Below are 21,958 nucleotides of genomic sequence, written 5' to 3' on the forward strand. Positions count from 1 at the left end.
GCTTCATCCTTTGTTTAGGTCGCATATGCGCGAGACATTCTGTCTCGGCACGTAACCTCACGGCATCTCGCGCATATGCGCGCCCTCACTCGGTGCATATGCGCGAGGTTCTTTGCAACTCTCTGCCATCTTCACGCATATGCGCGGTTCCTGGTCGCGCATATGCGCGAGGTTCTCTGCCTACCTCGGCCCTCGCACATAATTCAATTCTTCTTTTCGGCTTTTCCGGTCTGATTCGTTCTGTCTATAATCACATCAATTTATCAACAAATCATTTCAGATTACAATAATAAAAATCTCGGGCATTACAACCCTTTTATCGGATTTGAACGTATTCAAATTTGGACCTTACAATCCCAAATACATCGGGGTCGTTTGATCTGATATATCAGTTCGAATTTTACCAAATCTTGAACTCTTAGCGTAGATTTATCAGTGACACACGCTCCTCCTTATAGTATATAATCGTTAAATTATCACTAGTTACGTGAACTTATCCATAGAATTATCGTTCACGACACTCGGAGCCGATTGTTTTCGCACGAGGTTTCATTGTTGTCCTGTTCATTGTCTCCCCTCGACTGGTTTAATATTTTTGCAAATCACATTGAATGTATAGATCATCATGTGTTGAGACCGCACACGTACTGTAGTGTTCAACACTTCTTCTAGCTTTCTCCGGTTGTATATTGTAAGGATTATTTCGTCCAACAGATATCGAAAATAATGAAAATATCAGAATATGATATAAAATAGTAAATTCGTGTTATATCAGAATTAAATGTTGTGCCAGATGTTACAACATCTCGGACAACATCTACACGCAGCGGAAAATTAATAACACAAATTGACTTTAAATAAATAGATGGACAAGATTAAATATGCACAAGTATAAATACTTGTGCGGTGCCTCATGGCAAAAATTAATCACTAGAAAAATCATGTTCACACAAAAACCTAACACTAGTGATTATGACAAAAATCAATTTCCTCAACAAGTTGAGAAAACAAATGCTTTCTAAAAACAAACAACCAGAATAAACTAAGTCAAGAAAGCAAAAACGTGTTGCTAAAAAGTAGATCCAAGAGAAGCAATCTTCAGCCAACGTCTGCACAGATGTTGATATGAATCTTGACACGAATAAATAGCAAACACGATTAAAAATAAATCGCACCCTCTATTCAATTACGATATTAAGATTCGTGTGTTTTTCCCGATCTTTTGAATCAAGTATTGTGTGATATTCACCTCTAAACTAGCAAGAGTTTAGCAACAAATAAACATGAGAATAACAATCGAAAATTAGAACGAACCTTCGAAGAACGATGCCTACGACAATCCGCACAAGCAACGACCGACAAACGCCACAAAGTTAAAAACTTTGATAAGTTTGATTTGATTTGACAAAGCTTGGCTTTGAAAAGTTGAGAGAAAATTCTCAAAAGTTTTGATAACTCAAAATATTATGTGTATTGTGTGTAATTTTTCGTCCAACATAGTCAATATATCAAAAGATATCAAGAAATCTAGTTTCCTAACAAAATAAAACTCTAAAAAAGGTAATTTTGTCGCGCAGAAAACACTAGGCACGGACCCCGTGCAGACCTCCCTGTCTGGGTCCGTGTACACACTGTAAACTCTTCAGTCGGGTTCAAGGGACACGGACCCCGTGCTCACCTCCGTGTACGGGTCCGTGTAGGCACTGTATTCTCCAAATGCATAGGGCACGGACCCCGTGCCTGGGTCCGTCTCCAGGTCCGTGGAGCTACTGTAAAAACCCATCCCAGCTTGTAAAGGACACGGACCCCGTGTGCAGGTCCGTGTAAACGTCCGTGTAGCCTCGGGTTTCTCCAACAATGCTTGAATGACATTCCGTTGGCCTCCAAACGTACTCCCATGCATCACGACCTCTTCCGGCTTGCTCATGACTCCTTGTAGCGCCTCCTTGAATCTCTTTAGTCGACCCCTCGTGATTGGTCCCTCCGGCAACTGCAAAGGATCCCATGCTTTCCTTGGGACGTCCACGTTCGCATCATCCTCCCTTTCTTGAAAAGGATTTGTCCTCAAATCTTGCTCGTCACCTACATCAAACAACGACAAGTCACTAACATTAAAAGTAGAGCTAACATTATACTCACCCGGCAAGTCGAGTTTGTAGGCATTGTCATTGATCCTCTCAAGAACTTGGAACGGTCCATCGCCCCTAGGTAATAGCTTTGAGCGTCGCTTCTCCGGAAACCTCTCCTTCCTCAAGTGTAGCCACACCCAATCACCCTTCTCGAATACCACCTTCTTTTTCCCCTTGTTAGCTTGCTTGGCATATTGCTCATTCTTCTTCTCAATGTTGGCTTTGGCCTTTTCATGCAACCCCCTAACAAATTCAGCCTTCTTTTTGCCATCCATGTTTAACCTTTCACTCACAGGTAAAGACATCAAATCCAACGGAGTCAAAGGATTAAAACCGTATACAATTTCAAATGGTGAATAGTTAGTAGTAGAATGCACACAACGATTATAAGCAAACTCAACAAATGGCAAACAATTCTCCCAATTCTTTAAGTTCTTCTTGAGAATAGCACGTAATAAAGTTCCTAACGTCCTATTAACTACCTCAGTTTGACCATCAGTCTGAGGATGACAGGTCGTAGAAAACAGTAATTTAGTGCCAAGTTTAGCCCACAGTGTTTTCCAGAAATAACTTAGGAATTTAACATCACGGTCCGACACAATTGTCCTAGGCATGCCATGCAGCCTAACGACTTCCCTAAAGAATAGGTCCGCAATGTTAGATGCATCATCCGTCTTGTGACAAGCAATAAAGTGTGCCATTTTTGAAAACCTATCCACAACAACAAATATAGAGTCCCTCCCCTTCTTTGTCCTAGGTAACCCCAAAACAAAGTCCATAGAGATATCAACCCAAGGTTCACTAGGGACGGGAAGTGGTGTATATAATCCATGTGGTAGTGTCCTAGACTTAGCTTGTCTACAAGTTACGCACCTCTCACAAATACGCTCAACATCACGTTTCATGTGTGGCCAATAAAAATGTTCATGCAATGCACTTAAAGTTTTAGCCACCCCAAAGTGTCCCATTAGACCACCCCCATGTGCCTCCCTAACAAGTAATTCACGAATCGATGACTTGAGAATGCACAATCTATCCTCTCTAAACAAGAAACCTTTATGCAAGTAGAATTTATCATGTGGACCATGCATACAAGTTTCAAACACTTCCTTAAAATCATCATCTAGCACATACAACTCTTTAACAAGTTCAAACCCCAATATTTTAGATTCCAAAGTAGAGAAAAGTACATACCTCCGTGATAGTGCGTCGGCCACTACATTTTCCTTACCTTGCTTATACTTGATCATGTAAGGAAATGTCTCTATGAAGGCCACCCACTTAGCATGTCTCTTGTTCAGCTTTTGTTGCCCCTTAAGGTGCTTAAGAGACTCATGATCCGTGTGAATCACAAACTCTTTAGGCCTCAAGTAGTGCTGCCACGTCTCTAGGGTCCTCACAAGTGCGTAGAACTCCTTATCATACGTGGGATAGTTCAATGCCGCTCCACTGAGCTTCTCACTAAAGTATGCCACCGGCCGCCCTCCTTGCATCAACACTCCACCAATACCTACACCTGATGCATCACATTCAATTTCAAAAGTATTAGCAAAATCAGGTAAGACAAGTAAAGGAGCATTAATCAACTTTTGCTTAATGATATTAAAGGACTTCTCTTGCTCCTCGCCCCAATAGAATGGAACGTTCTTCTTGATCACCGCCGTCATCGGTGTCGCCAATGTGCTAAAATCTTTGACAAACCTCCTATAGAAGCTTGCAAGACCATGAAAGCTTCGAACTTGACCAACATTAGTAGGTGTTGGCCAATCTCGAATGGCACTTACCTTGTCTTCATCAACTTGTATATCCTGTGAGCTTACCACAAAACCAAGGAAGACAAGTTTGCTAGTACAAAAATCACATTTCTTCAAGTTAGCATACAAATTTTCAGCCCTTAATGTGATTAGTACAAGTTTCAAGTGTTGAACATGCTCTTCAAGATTCTTGCTATACACTAGGATATCATCAAAGTAAACCACAACAAATTTACCTATATGTGCACGCAAGACATGATTCATTAACCTCATAAAGGTGCTAGGTGCATTAGTTAAACCAAAAGGCATAACCATCCACTCATACAACCCATATTTAGTTTTGAAAGCAGTTTTCCACTCATCACCTTCTCTCATCCTAATTTGGTGATACCCACTCTGTAAGTCAATTTTACTAAAGATGCAAGACACATGCAATTCATCTAACATATCATCTAGTCTAGGTATGGGATGCCTATACTTAATGGTTATGTTATTGATTGCCCTACAATCCACACACATACGCCATGAGCCATCTTTCTTAGGGACTAGTAAAACGGGCACCGCACAAGGTGACATGGACTCACGCACAAACCCCTTATCTAATAGCTCACTTACCTGCCGTTGTAGCTCCTTAGTCTCCTCCGGATTGCTCCTATAAGCTGGACGGTTTGGCGAGGCACTCCCGGGCACCAAATCAATTTGGTGCTCAATCCCCCTCAATGGTGGTAAGCCTTGAGGTAGCTCCTCCGGAAATACATCGTCAAATTCCTGCAATAGTGAAACAATAATGCTCGGAAGGGATCCGGCTATATCACTTGTGTTAAGGAGAATCTCCTTGTAAAGAATCAACACAAGTGGCTCATGTGTGTGCAACAATTGTTTCAACTCACTTTTTTGGGCCATATATAATTTCTTTTTGGCCTCTTTCCTCTCTTTTTCTTTCCCCTCATTTTCTTTCCTCTCTTTTTTTGTTTTTGTGGCTATCTCACTCTTTTGATCACTCTTTTTTTCAGCCACTTCATTTTTGTTTTCAATGGCCATCTCACTTTTTATTTCACTCTTTTTTTCGGCCTCATCTCTCTTTTTCTTTTTCAGGTGGTCCTCCAATACTTGCTTGGGGGACAAAGGAAGCAATACAATGGATTCTTTCTTTAATACAAATGAATAACGATTTTTGAACCCACATGAGTAACGTGCCTATCAAATTGCCAAGGCCTACCCAACAAAATATGGCAAGCATGCATTGGCACCATATCACACAAAACCTCATCCACATACTTCCCAATAGAAAATGACACTAGGACTTGCCTATTTACTTTCACCTCCGCACCATCATTCAACCATTGAAGCCTATATGGTTGAGGATGTTTTACTGTAGGCAATCCCAATTTCTCCACCAATTCAACACTAGCCACATTAGTGCAACTCCCCCCATCTATGATGACATTGCAAACCCTACCATTCACAAAACATCTAGTGTGGAACAAATTCTCCCTTTGGCTAGTCTCCTCCTCCTTGACTTGGGCACTCATGATCCGCCTAGTCACTAGCGCTTCTCCTACAACCGCCCATATCCCTCATCGGGGTCCTCCAATGCAGGCATATCATCATCACTACCCTCGCCATCTCCCTCACTTTGAGACTCATACTCACCATAATCATTCAAGATCATCACCCTCTTGTTAGGACAATCACTAGAAATATGACCCATCCCTTGACACCTAAAACATCTAACATCTCTAGTACGATTAGAAAGAGTTTCAGATTTACCTTGGACTCCTTGCTTAGGTGCCTCCGGCTTAGTGTCAAATCTTGGCTTGGGCACCACTTTATTTTCCTCCCGCTTCACTCCGCTTGACCGCCAAGAAGATGATGCGCCTCCAGTTTGATTGGTGCGGCCAACTCCTCGCCTCTTGAGTTGTTGCTCCACCTTTATGGACATTTGCACCATCTCGTCTAGATATAAGTAGTGCCTAAGCTCCACTTGATCTTGGATCTCTTTGTTCAAACCACAAAGAAAACGAGCCATAGTTGCTTCATTATCCTCCTCAGTATTTGCCCTAATCATGAGTATTTCCATCTCCTTATAGTAGTCCTCAACACTCTTAAACCCTTGCCTCAAAGTTTGTAGCCTCTTAAACATCTCCCTATAGTAGTGGTTAGGTACAAACCTCTTCCTCATTACACTCTTCATCTCATCCCAAGACTCAATGGGTCTCTCATTATACTTTTTTTTAGTGGTCACTAATTGATCCCACCAGATGAGAGCATAAGAATTCAACCACCGCCAACCTCACCTTCTTTTGTTCGGAGTAGTGGTGACATTCAAATACAAACTCTACCCTCTTTTCCCATTCTAGGTACGCCTCCGGGTCAGATTTCCCATGGAATGAAGGGATTTTCATCTTAATGCTACCCATGTGACCATCTTCCCTAGTCTCCTCATACCTACCCCTCATAGCTTCTCTTCTTCCTCTTCCAAATCCTCTATCTCTCTCATTCCTACCCCAATTCTCATTTTGACTCTCATCGCCTCCTCCTAGATCATACTCCTCATCATCTCTACCCAAATCCTTAGGCTTAGGTTTACCCCCACTAACACTAACCTCAAGTTTACCCAACCTCTCATGCAACGACTCCATTTGGGTCGCCATCGCTCTACTAAAATCCCCAAACAACGCATCTAGATGAGCTTTGGACACCCCCGAATTCGAACTATCTCCTACCTCCCTCTCCATTTAATTTCAAACTTGTACCTGCAAGAAAAGGTTAGTAGAAATAAAATAATCCTCACCCAAATGCTCACGGTCACTCCAAAGAAATTCACTCGTCTCTCCTCTCTTATTTTTTTTGCTCACAACAAATACTCACTAGTCAGTCCAAAGAAATATCACTCACACTCAAGTAATGTCACTCAAATTTGAGAGTTTCCTCAAGAGTTACAAGCTTTGTATTTGGGATATCAAACAATCAAGGTTCAAACTTGTGAACAAATGCGACCGACTCACTTGGACTGTGTAGACAAGAAATTCGAATATGATTTTTTTTTTTTGACTGGGAGAGACAATTAAATATGACTCTCTAAAGAAAATAGAACAAGATATCAAAATGAAAAAATGGTGAATTTTCGGAATTTTTGTACTCTTTTTTTTTTTTTTTTTGAATACTACTCGAAAATCCCAAAAAAAATCACCAACAAATTTTCGAGAATCACAGATTCACGAAAAAAATTTACGAATAACGAAAGAACAAAAACAGATCTGAAAATACGTGAAGAAGTAATACAGATCTGCAATTTAAAAACAAGATATGTACTTGAATTCAATAAACCTTGAGCTCTGATACCAAATGATATGAATCTTGACACGAATAAATAGCAAACACGATTAAAAATAAATCGGACCCTCTATTCAATTACGATATTAAGATTCGTGTGTTTTTCCCGATCTTCTGAATCAAGTATTGTGTGATATTCACTTCTAAACTAGCAAGAGTTTAGCAACAAATAAACACGAGAATAACAATCGAAAATTAGAACGAACCTTCGAAGAACGATGCCTACGACAATCCGCACAAGCAACGACCGACAAACGCCACAAAGTTAAAAACTTTGATAAGTTTGATTTGATTTGACAAAGCTTGGCTTTGAAAAATTGAGAGAAAATTCTCAAAAGTTTTGATAACTCAAAATATTATGTGTATTGTGTGTAATTTTTCGTCCAACATAGTCAATATATCAAAAGATATCAAGAAATCTAGTTTCCTAACAAAATAAAACTCTAAAAAAGGTAATTTTGTCGCGCAGAAAACACTAGGCACGGACCCCGTGCAGACCTCCGTGTCTGGGTCCGTGTACACACTGTAAACTCTTCAGTCGGGTTCAAGGGACACGGACCCCGTGCTCACCTCCGTGTACGGGTCCGTGTAGGCACTGTATTCTCCAAATGCATAGGGCACGGACCCCGTGCCTGGGTCCGTCTCCAGGTCCGTGGAGCTACTGTAAAAACCCATCCCAGCTTGTAAAGGACACGGACCCCGTGTGCAGGTCCGTGTACACGTCCGTGTAGCCTCGGGTTTCTCTAACAATGCTTGAATGACATTCCGTTGGCCTCCAAATGTACTCCCATGCATCACGACCTCTTCCGGCTTGCTCATGACTCCTTGTAGCGCCTCCTTGAATCTCTTTAGTCGACCCCTCGTGATTGGTCCCTCCGGCAACTGCAAAGGATCCCATGCTTTCCTTGGGACGTCCACGTTCGCATCAGATGTTGTCTTCGGATGCTCCCAACATTCACGGCAACACTTGATATCGGCAGTCTTCAAAGGAGCAATGTTCCACGTGATTTTCTCTGAACTTCAGATCGTGCAAAGTATGCATATGACTCTGGGTAAAAGACGGCGCCTTCCAACGTCCTAGGTTTTTCTTTTTATAGATGAGAGCCTTATCTTATAAGGAAACCTATAAGCAAGGAAAGTGAGAGTTTTATTAGGAATAAACTCTTTTTAAACTTTAAGATCATATCTTATCAATTTACTAAATCTTTTAATATCTCATTAGCCAAGAAAGGCAAAATCAAAACAAATATTTAGTCAATCAAAACAATAAGGAAAATATATCGGGGGAATAATTAATTATATTAATCGAAAACTTGAAAAACTTTATTTCCCTTCAATCTCCCCTTTTTTTTTTCCTTTCTTGGACAAAATGAGATCAAACCCATATATCATTCTCAGTTTGTTTTAACTCCCCCTGAGTTCAGGCACATTTGTCTCCCCCTGAATAAGAAACTGTTAACAGAGATGTTGTTAGTAAAAGTGACAACATTCAAAGCAACACATGCACACGCTCTTGATATTTCCAAACAAAAAGGAAGAGGCAGACTTACAAATATAGTAGAGTCATAGACCACTATAAGAGCACAAACAGTTAACACTATAAGAGCACAGACAGTTTAAACGACAACAGAAGATCGAAACAGTAAAAAAAATCAAAAGCAATTAATCAATCATCATCATCACTATCATCCTCATTTTACGTATCAGTGTCATCCTTAGTGCCAGAGGGACCAGCATCATCTCCCCCTTTTTGTCCATGAAAGACTCCAACAGCCAGCAGTGCTTGGATGGTAATAGCCAAATCCTCATAGAAGGCCAAATCAGCTTTGGCTTGTTCAATCTTCTTCAGGGCATGGTCGAGAACCATTTGGGCACCAATGACTAATATTTTCACATAATCAGACAAAGATAGAGTAGAGGTGGTAGGTGCAGACGGACCAGTGGTAGGAGGTACAGTGGTGGAGGCGGAAGGCTGAGAAGAACCAGTAGCAGGAGGTACCGAGGCAGAGGCACTCCATGGAAGATCAACCTTCCTCTTGCCGTGCATAAGTGCAGAGGCAATCTTGAGCGGGTCAGTGGGCAAAGATAAAGGTTCTGTAATGTTCTTAATAAACCCCTGTGACACCAAGATTCCATAAATAAGGGATGGAAATGGGAGCTTGGATGACTTCAAACCACCATTCGCATACTGCAACACTGTGTTGAACACCAGGCGGCCAAAGTTTAAAGTTGAATTCCCAACAGAGAAGAGAGTCAGCGCCTGAGCCTTGGTGACAACAGTGGTATTTGTAGTCGGGTTCCAATTATGGATGGCAATCTTGTGCAGCACCGAATAGAGTGAGGTAAGTGTAGCAGCTGAGACCTTGTGTGGATGGAGAGGAAACTTGCTGACCATGCCACCAGTGAGGACAGAAATTACCTCACCTAAATCCGGAGGAGAGCCTTCGACAGCAGCAGGTGTACTATAGTGTGCATTTATTACATCGGCTGTGAAGTTGTACACCCTGTTGCGGACAAAAACGTGTCCAAATTTTGCCGATCTTGGATCCCCAACACTTAAAGTAAGATTGTCGTAAAATTCAAGGATAGCCTTATGACAGTAAGGGAGAACAGATGAGCATGTAGAGAACAGACCCCTAGACTTGAGAAACTCAATTAAATTGTACCGGTAAAATGCTTCCACATCCACATTACGCTCCGCAACAAAATCTCGTTTTTCATAGAGAGGCCAGTTCGAGAATTCCATCTCAGAGTAAAACATGTTGTTGTAGCAAGTGGCCAAATCATAGGCAGATAGATCAATGTCGTCCTCAGTGTTCTCAACATCTGGGGCAATACCCATAGGTTCAGAGTCATTGGCGTGTCTGGCACCACCAGAGGCCGCTTCGTCAGCAGAGGCACTCTTTGACTGGCTGGATGCAGTTGGACTTGTAGCGATATGGTGAACAGTAGAGGTTGAAGGAGCCTTTCCCTTCTGATTTTTCAAGTTGGCCATAAATTGGGCCAACGAAATTTCAACCTCACTTTCATCAACATGATTCTGAGAGGGTAGTGTGGGAGAAGTGACAGGCTCAGAGGGAGCATCATCATCATCCTGGATAGAAGACGAGGATGACGAGACAACAGTAACTCGGGGTGCAGGTTTTTTTACGAGCAACCAATTCGTAGTCCCCATCAGCGGAGTCATCTCCCGAAGTCTCTGCAGGGTCAATCAACGATGGACGAGTGGATGGTTGCCCTTTTTACCGAAATCGTTTCCCTGGTGTGAGGTCAGGATTATACCCTGCCTGTCTCTTGGATCGACGAACGGGTTGACGCGGCGGATCGAATACTTGGATAATTGGTGGATTCTCTACGTTGAAGGCATTTTCGAGTTCGCCTGGTGCAATTATCTCCAAAGGGACTGGATCTTCAGTTGTAATCACCAATGGTAGAGACGATTCGGCAGCGGGTGTCGTAGCAGATGTTGTCTCAGTACCGGCAACATTTTATGTGTGCCCCATTTCACTCCGGATGTCCAGGGGATCAAAACCGGTGCCTGCCATTGATGATAAATTGCAAGTCAGACAGAGAGATGAGAAGAAATTTAGAGGAAGATGCGAAAGTGCTGGTGCAATTGCTTAGGGTTTCGAGAATAGTGGCTGTAAAGAAAGTGAGAAGTGATGATGTTAATAATCACAATTAAACGCAAGGTAACTGCCTGTAAGTCTAACGGTAAAAAAAACACCACAAAAATGAGCCGTTAACCCCTTTAATTAATTACATAGATAATATTTCGCACAAAATTGATTCAAAAATTTCTAGAAGTAACCCACATCGGTTTTCGCACCACTAGACATCGAGCATCACGTAAATTCGAGAGTTTCGCACAATCTGGATTTTCATCGAATTTTTCTTTTGTCGAATGATCTATAACTTTGTGTCACGTCAGAATTCACGGAAAAGCGTTTATGCATGCCCTAATTATGCCTAAAAAAGAGTGTAACAGAAATAGAGTCATGAGAGCTGATATGAGATATGTTTACAGATGAAGTGTTGTCACAGATGTTGGCAACATCTCCTGACAGCACGCACAATTCCCAAAAACAAATTTGATTATCTTCACACTTGGTGACTCAACAAATTTCTAAACATAAGAGTGGCAGCTCCCACACTAGGAGAACAGTCTTCATTGGACTCACCTAGGTAGCTTTTTCCATTTTCTCCTATGTCTGTGTTAATTTTAGAAGGGGTATCTCCCATACTAAAAGCACAGCCTTCATTGGGCTCTTTTAGATAGCTTTTTCCATCTTCCTTCTAATCACAGGCTCATTGCTTTATTTTTTTTTCCAATTTTTCTTTGGAGACTTGTCCCATTGATTAGAATCAAGTGACCAATCATCAAGGTTATTGGAACTGAGTTCAAATGCATAGGTGTGAAGGTTTAAGAGATAGCAGGAAATTGTAAGTGCATCAGAAAACTTATGCTACATAGTTTCAACACAACATATCACAATATGAATGCAATGTGGTATGCCTAAGTCCTAAAATGCACATGTAGTTTAGGTGTTGTCCGAGATGTTGTAACATCTGGAACAACATCTATCAATGATTAATCAGAACACATGCTGAGAGATTTCCTGAGATTGGAGAATCTCTCAAAGTCTAATGCTTTTGTGAATATGTCAGCCAGTTGGTTATTTGTATCAACAAAATCAATTCTAATCAATCCTTTTTCGACTAAGTCTCGAATAAAATGATGCCTTATGTCAATGTGCTTTGTTCGAGAGTGTTGTACTGGATTTTTTGAAATGTTAATTGCACTAGAATTATCACAGTACACCATTAAAAGTTCACTTTTAAGTCCATAATCTTCTATCATTTGATTCATCCACAGAAGTTGGGTACAAGCATTTCCAACTGCTACATATTCAGATTCGGCAGTGGATAAGGACACACAATTCTGTTTTTGACTATGCCAAGAAATCAAATTATTGCCAAGATAGAAACACCCCCAGAAGTAATTTTTCTATCATCTATATCCCCTGCCCAGTCAGCATCTGAGAATCCTACTAGATTAGAATTGGTTTCATGAGTATACCATAATCCTAGATTAATGGTTCCGGCTATGTATCGTAGGATACGTTTTACAGCTTTTAAATGAGAAATCTTAGGATTAGATTGGTATCTAGCACATAAACACACACTAAACATTAAGTCAGGGCGGCTAGCAGTCAAGTATAAGAGACTTCCTATGATACTGCGGTAAAGGGTGTTGTCAACATCTTCGGCCGCAACATCTTTGGATAGTTTTTCATTTGAGCCCATTGGTGTTCTCATGTGCTTGGTGTTTTCATTTCCAAATTTCTTAATCAAATTCTTTGCATACTTGCTTTGGCACAAAAAGATGCCTTCATGCATTTGTTTTATTTGCAAACCCAAAAAGTAGTTTAGCTCACCAACCATACTCATTTCAAACATAGATGACATGCACTCAACAAAGTCATTGGCATGCTGTTGTGATGAAGAACCAAAGATCATATCATCGACATAGATCTGACAAATAAGAATCTCACCTTTGGCCTTTTGAATGAAAAGTGTTTTATCTACCTCACCTCGTGTAAATCCGATGTCAAGGAGATAGTCAGTCAACCTCCCATACCATGCATGGGGTGCTTGCTTCAAGCCGTAGAGAGCCTTTTTCAATTTGTACACATGATTTGGATTATGTGGATCCTCAAATCCTTTTGGCTGTCTCACATGAACTTCTTCACTCAAGAACCCGTTCAAGAAGGCGCTTTTGACATCCATTTGAAAAGGTTTTATTTTCATGTAGCATGCAATGGCAAGTAAGAGCCGGATTGACTCAATGCGGGCAACAGGAGCAAAGGTCTCATCGAAATCAACCCCCTCAACCTATGTGTACCCCTGAGCAACCAGCCGTGCTTTATTTCGAATGATGTTTCCTGACTCATCAGTTTTATTCTTAAAAACCCATTTTGATCCAATGATATTGCCATGGTCAGGGGGTGGAACTAGAGTCCACACATCATTTCGAACAAACTCTTCAAGTTCATCATGCATAGCATCAGTCCAGAATTCGTATTTTAGTGCTTCCATAACATTTTTTGGCTCAATTTGAGACACAAAGCATGAGAATCTAACCTGCGAGTACATGGTACTCATGCACACAAGTCCAACCATTTTTCGGTAGTCAATTTTATCCTTCTTCCTGGTTTGGATATCTTCACTCATCCTCCAATGATTTGAGACGACGGATGGTTCTTTTGGATTTTGCTTGGGATACATGGTCCATCATCGACTTCCTCATTATCGCTGTGAACATATTCCTGCGATTTGTTGACATCAGTGTTACATGTTGTGTCGGATGTTGCAACATCTGGAGCAACATCTGTCGTTTTCAGCGGTATTTGCGTCTCCAACAGATCTTCAACATCATCTTCTGCAGTTTTCTTCCTAAGATCTGCACAATCATAAAAAACAACGTTAATTGATTCCATAATAGTCCTTGTTCTGAGGTTAAACATACGATAAGCACGACTATTAGTGGCATATCCGAGAAACAGACACTTATCACTCTTGGAGTCAAACTTAGCTAGTTGATCTCTGTCATTCAAAGTGTAACATACACAGCCAAAAACATGAAAGTATCTAAGGTTAGGTTTCTTTCCCATAATTATTTCATAAGAGGTCATGGTTGATTCACTCCTTAGATACACCCTATTTGAAATATGACATGCTGTGTTAAGGGCTTCTGCCCAAAAACGCTTTGCAAGGTTCTTAGAAGTTAGCATTACTCTTGCCATTTCTTGCAAAGTCCTGTTCTTACGTTCAGCAATGCCATTCTGTTGTGGTGTTTTTGGTGCTGAAAATTCATGATAAATACCTTTTCTGTCACAGAATGATGAAAATGAGCGATTTTCAAATTCTTTACCGTGATCAGTCTTGATCCTTCTTATCTTCAGAATGTGGAGGTTAGTGATTCTAGTGATCAAGTTTTTGAATACATCGAAAGTATCTGACTTCTCTTTAATAAAATTAACCCATGAGAAACGGGAGAAGTCATCAACACATACGAAAGAGTATTTCTTACCTCCGAGGCTCTCAACTTCCATAGGACCCATAAGGTCCATGTGTAGTAATTCCAGACACCGTGTTGTCCCAGGTGTTGGCAACACTGGATGGGACACGTGAGTCTGTTTACCCTTTTGGCAGTCACCGCACACATATGGTATACCAGAGGAGAGATTAGGCATACCTTTTACTGCATCGTACTTACTCAAGTTTTTCAGGGTTTTGAAGTTTGCATGTCCGAGTTTTTGATGCCAAAGGCCAAGTTCGGTGATTTGCACATGTTTGCATGAAAGGTCTTCTCCTATTTGGTAGCAATTGTCCGAGGACCTTGTACCTGTCATAACACACACATTCGATTCATCAAAGACTTCACAGTTATGTTTATCAAATTTAACAAACAAATTATCATCACATAGTTGGCTTATGCTTATCAAATTTGAATTCAATCCTTCAACATGGAGCACATTGTGAAGCTTTGGCAGTCCTTCAACATTCAGTGTACCCTTTCCTACAATTCTTCCTTTTGCTCCCCCTCCATAGGTCACTCTACCACACTTTTGTTCAACATACTCGATTAGATGTTCTTTAGAGCCCGTCATGTGGCGTGAGCTACCACTATCAAAGTACCAATGACCTGCAGTGTTAGTTTTTAATGAAGTGTAGACAACTTTGCAGTGAGTTTTTACCTTTGGGACCCAAATTTGTCTTACTGTAGATCGATGGTAGGAGGTGTTGCGAAGGGTGTTGGACAACATTCGGGGCAACATCTGGCTTGACTTTTGATTCATACGATCATCCCTGAGTTTAAAGCAGTATGGCCTGATATGACCAGGCTTAAAACAGTAATGACATACATACATGCGTTTTCTTTTCTTAGGGATAGGTGCAGCGGTTTGTCTTTTCGGTGGAGAGCTTTTGGTTGAAGATGTAGTGTGTGATGGTGTACACGTTTCAGTTTTTCCTTTCACAAAGACAGTAGGTTTGAAAGATTCACCTGTTTCATACACACTGTCCTTGAACCCTAAGCCTTTCTTGTCATCTCTTCCCATTAGAAGAATGGATTCTAGCTTGGATGAGCTTGTGTTAAATTTTGACAAAGTTTCAGTTGCTTTTTGAAGATCTTCTCTGGTCTTTCCAAGTTCCAAATCCTTTTTGCTCAAAATTACCTCGAGTTTAGCAACCACTGCTTTTAGATCAGCATTTTCTTTTACCACCAATTTTAGTTCGGCATTTTCTTTTACCAGATTCACATTGAGCTTGTTTCTTTTGGTCCAATCTTCAAACAGTTCTTCATAAAGCTCCTGGACACTTTCAAGAGTAAGTTCTTCACCATCAGCCTCCAGATCATCTTCATTCAAGTTTCCAGAAACTGTAGAGTTGAAACAGACTGGTTTTTCACAAATGTTGTAGCTAGGTGTAGCAACACCTAGGGCAACACCCAAAGGATTCACTTGTAGCCAGCGGGTTTCTGTCAGTAGTGCAGTCAGGGAGGTTTGATTGTCTTCATCCGTGGACTTCTCCTCAAGATCAGATTCTTCATCGCTAAGGGATGCATTATACCCTTTGTTCTTGCGTAATCTGTTTGCACATTCGTTGGCGTAGTGACCAAATCCTTGGCATTCTCTACACTGCACAGAATCAGACTTCCTTGATGTGAATTGTCCCTTGCCTTCATTCCTAGTTTGAATTGGTAACTTCGCAGGAAACCTTTGTGGCTTTTCAGGAAGGATAGAATATTTAGAAGGTTGTGCATCCTTTTTCTTTTCCCGGATTCTTTTCAAGTAATCCCCAAATTTCTTTGTGATAAAAGAGATAGAATCCTCGCAGAGATCAGAATCATTGACTTCTTGAGATATTTGTAGAAGTTCATTGTAGGAGTCATTAGAAGTTTGAAGTGCAATTGTCTTCCCTTTGTCCTTCCTTTGCATATCTAGATTCATTTCAAATGTGCGTAGTGAGCTGATAAGATCTTCCACTGACATCTTAGACGTGTCCTTAGCTTCATCTATTGCACAGATTTTTATATTGAATCTTTCAGGCAGAGAACGGAGGATTTTGCTTACTAGGCGCTCACTGGAGATAGATTCTCCAGCACTGAATGCCTCATTAGCAATCTCCCGTAGACGACGATCATACTCACAGTATGCTTTCAGATTCCTCCATCCTCATCATTTCGAATTTGGAATTAAGCATCCTTAATCTGGTTCGTCTCACACTCTCAGACCCTTCACAATGGCATTGAAGGATATTCCATGCACTTTTAGCCGAAGTACAGTTTGTGATTAAACTGAACATGTTCATATCAACCGATGTGAATATAGCATTCAAAGCCTTTGAGTTATGGTTTGAATTTTGCACTTCGTCAGCAGTCCAGTCATTTTCAGGCTTTGGTCGATTGTCCCCCTCTTGATCTGTTGCGACTGGTGGAGTCCATCCGTTGATGACGCGCTGCCATGCCCGTTCATCTAGGGATTTTATGTAGTATCGTATCTTGACCTTCCATAAGCTGTAATTAGTACCATCAAGGACTGGTGGTCGAAGTGCTGCACTTGCAAACGTGATGTCCATTAAATATTTCTGTCAAACAAAACAAAAACCAGAATCAGCACTTAGTATATCAAGAGTTGGCTCTGATACCACTTGTAAGGATTATTTCGTCCGACAGATATCGAAAATAATGAAAATATCAGAATATGATATAAAATAGTAAATTCGTGTTATTTCAGAATTAAATGTTGTGCCAGATGTTATAACATCTCGGACAACATTTACACGCAGCGGAAAATTAATAACACAAATTGACTTTAAATAAATAGATGGACAAGATTAAATATGCACAAGTATAAATACTTGTGCGGTGCCTCATGGCAAAAATTAATCACTAGAAAAATCATGTTCACACAAAAACCTAACACTAGTGATTATGACAAAAATCAATTTCCTCAACAAGTTGAGAAAACAAATGCTTTCTAAAAACAAACAACCAGAATAAACTAAGTCAAGAAAGAAAAAACGTGTTGCTAAAAAATAGATCCAAGAGAAGCAATCTTCAGCCAACGTCTGCACAGATGTTGTCTTCGGATGCTCCCAACATTCACGGCAACACTTGATATCGGCAGTCTTCAAAGAAGCAATGTTCCACGTGATTTTCTCTGAACTTCAGATCGTGCAAAGTATGCATATGACTCTGGGTAAAAGACGGCGCCTTCCAACGTCCTAGGTTTTTCTTTTTATAGATGAGAGCCTTATCTTATAAGGAAACCTATTAAGCAAGTAAAGTGAGAGTTTTATTAGAAATAAACTCTTTTTAAACATTAAGATCATATCCTATCAATTTACTAAATCTTTTAATATCTCATTAGCCAAGAAAGGCAAAATCAAAACAAATATTTAGTCAATCAAAACAATAAAGAAAATATATCGGGGGAATAATTAATTATATTAATCGAAAACTTGGAAAACTTTATTTCCCTTCATATATATCGATCGAGGTCTCTTGCCACGTGATGTGTTCATATCTATTAAACTAAAATACTATTATTAAATAATTTTTTTGTTTATTTTAAAATTAATGACATTTTCATCATATATTTTGTTTAATTTAAAAGTGATACGATCATGTAGGTATTTAAAAGCTTCGATTAACATAAAATTTTAAATTTTTTCAACGGTTATATGTGGACATTGTAACTTGTGAAGTACAATAAATTTATTTCAGTAAATTTGTGTGTATATATATAATTAATTAATTTTTTTGAGGAATATACACGTGTATGTGTGTGTGTTAAAATATGTGATAAAATACAGCACAACCCCTCCACTAAAATAAATTTACATTATCTTCTGCTCTTCCCATACCTTCTATGAGTACTAAAATCATGAAAATTATGGTTTTGCCTGCACATCTGGGGTGGTCAAAATCAGTCCAATATTATAAACAAAAAATTCAAATTTCTGATCTATTGTTGTTTTGAGACAACTGATATATATTTTTTCAACATTCCCAAAAAATATTTACAATTCCTAAATCCACTAAATAAACACTCAAACAAATAGATAAAAATGGGAGTTTGATTAATTATATTTTTCATTGATTATATAGTTTACATTTATTATTACTCGAGATATATTTATTTTGAAAATTATTAATTTTTTGACTTGAAAATTCTTTTATCTGTACATTTAATGTATAGTTTTTTGGTTTAGTTTACATAGTTATTATTAATATATATATATATATATATATATGTATATTATCTTATCAGGTAGATCCAGAAATATGTGTTGGATAATATTTTTATTATATTTTGTAGTTGTCATTTCATGTTTTCAGGTTTGCATTCATACTTGGTCATTAATGATTGAGTTGGGTGAATAATTTTTTTCCATTTATTTTTTTCTTCTTCTTCCATGAATTGTAAAAATAGAACTGGTTGAGATTGCATTTAAATGGAAGAATTTGTATGGATTGGATCCCAAATATATATCTCAAATGTATTATATCCATTTAGAATATTCTAAAATATTTAAAATCAATTATATTGTCCGAATACATATACATATATATATGTATATATATATATATATATATATAGTTTATTAATTTCAAATTATTTGATACCAAACTCCCAACTAATCCAAATCCAAGGATATTTAAAAGCTTATTTGTATTCAAATGTGGATCTCAAGTATTTACTATTGATATAACTAGAAAAATTCATATGAATTTTCCATGTTATCGCCATATTTTACCATCAGCTCAATACTTTAGCACTCCTCGTCCCAATGTCGCGAATGTGTTGAATATGAAAAACGAGTCGTTCGTTAAATCTAACTCGATCAAATTATTTCGGTGTTTATCAACCAAGATGTGAATGTATACTATTGCCATTGAAATTAGAGGCGCATATATCCATTTTTTTTGGTAATTATAATCGTGATTTTCTTGAATTGCACAATCAATTGTTGATAGGGACGGTTGAATGCTAATTATTTTAACCGTAATTATATTATATTATATTGCCAATCCTTTTAAAATATATATAATTTTTTGTATGGCATTTCATTATTTTTTGCAGGCATCCAAACATAGGGAAATCGCTATCTTGCTGGATAGAGGGTCCACATAGACAGCAGCGGATCTTGTAGTCCAATCGCACTTGTCTTTTTTGGTTCAAATTACATGCTTACCAATTCTCCATCAAAAAATTACGATTTTAAATTTTAGTTTTGTAAGTTAATTTATTTTTTAATTTAGTTATTTTGTCAAAGTTCAATTTTCATTTGATAAATTTTTTTTTAAACTAATAAATCTATCGGATATGGTTTATTTGATACAAAATATATCTTACATGACATATGCAGAGACAAAGAAAAATGGGAGGAAATTTATTTAAAATATTAATATGATAAAAAGACAAGGGAAAATAAAATGATACTATTCACAATATTTGAAAACGAGGAAATTTTTGTCATTTTTATTTTTGTGTATGTATATTTTAATGTGTGCAACATAAGCTCAATTCTTGTCACATGAACCACATACATATCTAGTTATTAGTGGTGTTAGATATGAATTTTATTGTGGCGATGGTAACTAAAACCAGTAGACCAGCAGATCAGAACAACTAGATAGTTTATCAGTAGCTGCTGCTCTAGTAAAACTAAACCAGTAGAAAGAGGGATAACTATACGAACCAGTAGAGAACACTTTCTAACGTTGCTACCTTAATTGTTACCGTTAAAGTGTTCTTAGTACCGGCATTAATTGCAGCATTAAATACTATACGGAGTCATTTAATGCATATTACCAAATTGAGTATAAAACAAGACTGATTGTTTTATAGTTTTTCTGCAGGAACCTATTTCGGTAATAGAGATGATTGTATCAGTTATCTGAAGACTTCTCTGTTTATGAACGTGTCGATTATATATACTTGGATCAAATCCTTGTTCGATACGACACTTCGCATAATATCATTTTTCAAGGAACAAAGCTACTCTCTTATCAGAAAAATATCATTCATCCTTGAGCGTTGTCAAGTTCAACACAAAGAAAAGTAGCACACGCTTCACATCTTATATCTGATCTTGTTAAAGATCATCTTGTGCTACTAATTCTTACACTCTTCACAATCTTTACTATATCAATATTTTATCAGAAGAGTCTGTAATCTGAAAAGAGTCTTTTCAGAACTTTGTGTTCCACATTTTTGTAAGTTGAGAAACTAAGAGTTTCAGTAGGCTGAGGTGTAAGTCCTTCTGAAGTGGGTGTGTACAAGTGTTGTACTGTAATATCCAAAGTCTTTTAGTCATACCTTCTGGAAACAGAAGAAGGGGAGACGTAGAAGAGTTTATCTTCGAACTTCCATAAACAACTGTTGTCTACTGCTTTATTGTTTTTCAACTACTTCATCAGATTATTTCCGCACATTCTACTGTAATCAGGTGAAAGTATTCTCAAAAGATCGACTACTATCCTTAACAGGATTCTAGTACTTCATCCTCACGAAAAACGAGTAGAGTTTATTCACCCCCCCTCCAAAATCAACTTCGATCCTCAACAATTGGTATCAGAGCAGGTTATTCTTGTTTGTGAAAAACTACAACAAATGGCACACTTCAGCAAGATTCCTATGTTCTCTAAAGAAGATTTTGACGACTGGAAGATAAGAATGCAAGCTCATCTTGCAGCACAAGATGATGACATGTGGTACGTCATCACAGATGGTCCACTGAAAATCTTAAAGCCTAACACAGCTGTTGCTGTTACTGACGGTGCACCACAGATGGTCGAAAAATCAAGAAGTGAATGGACCAGTGAAGATAAGAAAAAAGCCAATCTTGATAATGTGGCGAAGGATATATTGTATAAAACTCTTGACAAGAACACTTTCAGCAAGATAAAAATGTGTTCTACTGCAAAGGATATTTGGGAAAAGCTCATCCAGATATGTGAAGGAAATGAGCAAACAAAAGAAAATAAACTGTCTGTAGCAATGCAGAAGTTTGAAAATCTGAAAATGAGATCTGGTGAAACTCTAAATGAGTTTGATGAAAGATTCAGTAGCTTGGTCAATGAGCTAGCTGCTCTGGGTAAAGAGCATAACAACAGAGAAATAGCCCTCAAGGTGATGAGAGCATTACCCAGAGAATGAGATGTTAAAACAATGGCTATGAGAGTATCCAAAGATCTAAACAAATTGGAACTGCACGACTTATTTGCAGATCTAAAGGCCTATGAATTCGAATTGGAAGTAAGAAGTGGAGAAGAACCTTCAAACTTACCCACCAAGGCCCTTGCTGCTACAGCTACTGCTTTTACTACTACTGCCTCTACCTCTTCTACTGCTGCTGCAGTTGTACCTCAGGCTTTACCTGCTGTGATCATTGATAATGCTATGGAGAAGACTGCTGAACAAATCAGTAGTGATGCTATGTCCTTATTTGTAAAGAAATTCTCCAGGTTCATGAAGAAGAACCATCGAACCTATCAGGGTCCCAATCGCAATTTCAAGAAAGATTCACCATCCGGTGATATGGGATGCTTCAACTGTGGAAAGATAGGTCACTTCATTGCTGAGTGTCCCAAACCAAAGAAGGATGATCAAAAGAGAAAGGATTACAAGAGAAATGACAAAAAGTCCAGAAGAGATCGAAAAGCGA

The 21,958-nt window shown here is 38.8% G+C and overlaps 1 protein-coding gene across 1 annotated transcript; it reads right to left on the reverse strand.

Annotated features, from left to right (window-relative positions):
- Window positions 1–13,449: 13,449 nt before the first annotated feature.
- LOC140810265 (uncharacterized) lies at window positions 13,450–16,861 on the reverse strand. The gene is made up of 4 exons (XM_073168139.1): window positions 16,434–16,861; window positions 14,796–16,366; window positions 13,749–14,627; window positions 13,450–13,682 (listed from the first exon to the last, which is right to left on the reverse strand). Exons 1-4 carry the CDS (start codon window positions 16,859–16,861, stop codon window positions 13,450–13,452), a joined length of 3,111 nt encoding a protein of 1,036 aa, XP_073024240.1.
- Window positions 16,862–21,958: the final 5,097 nt, after the last annotated feature.

The sequence above is a fragment of the Primulina eburnea genome, chromosome 13 (assembly GCF_022965805.1).
Source record: "Primulina eburnea isolate SZY01 chromosome 13, ASM2296580v1, whole genome shotgun sequence".
Classification (NCBI taxonomy): Eukaryota; Viridiplantae; Streptophyta; class Magnoliopsida; order Lamiales; family Gesneriaceae; genus Primulina; species Primulina eburnea.

Bases quoted from the DNA above. Each gene is read 5' to 3' on its own strand.
- LOC140810265 (XM_073168139.1), bottom strand. From the start codon at position 16,861: ATGGACATCACGTTTGCAAGTGCAGCACTTCGACCACCAGTCCTTGAT. The intron at 16,367-16,433 runs GTGAGTATGATC...ATCTATCTCCAG, and splicing joins GAGGAATCTGAAAGCATACT to TGAGCGCCTAGTAAGCAAAA. The intron at 14,628-14,795 runs GTACACTGAATG...GTGTTATGACAG, and splicing joins AGGAAGAATTGTAGGAAAGG to GTACAAGGTCCTCGGACAAT.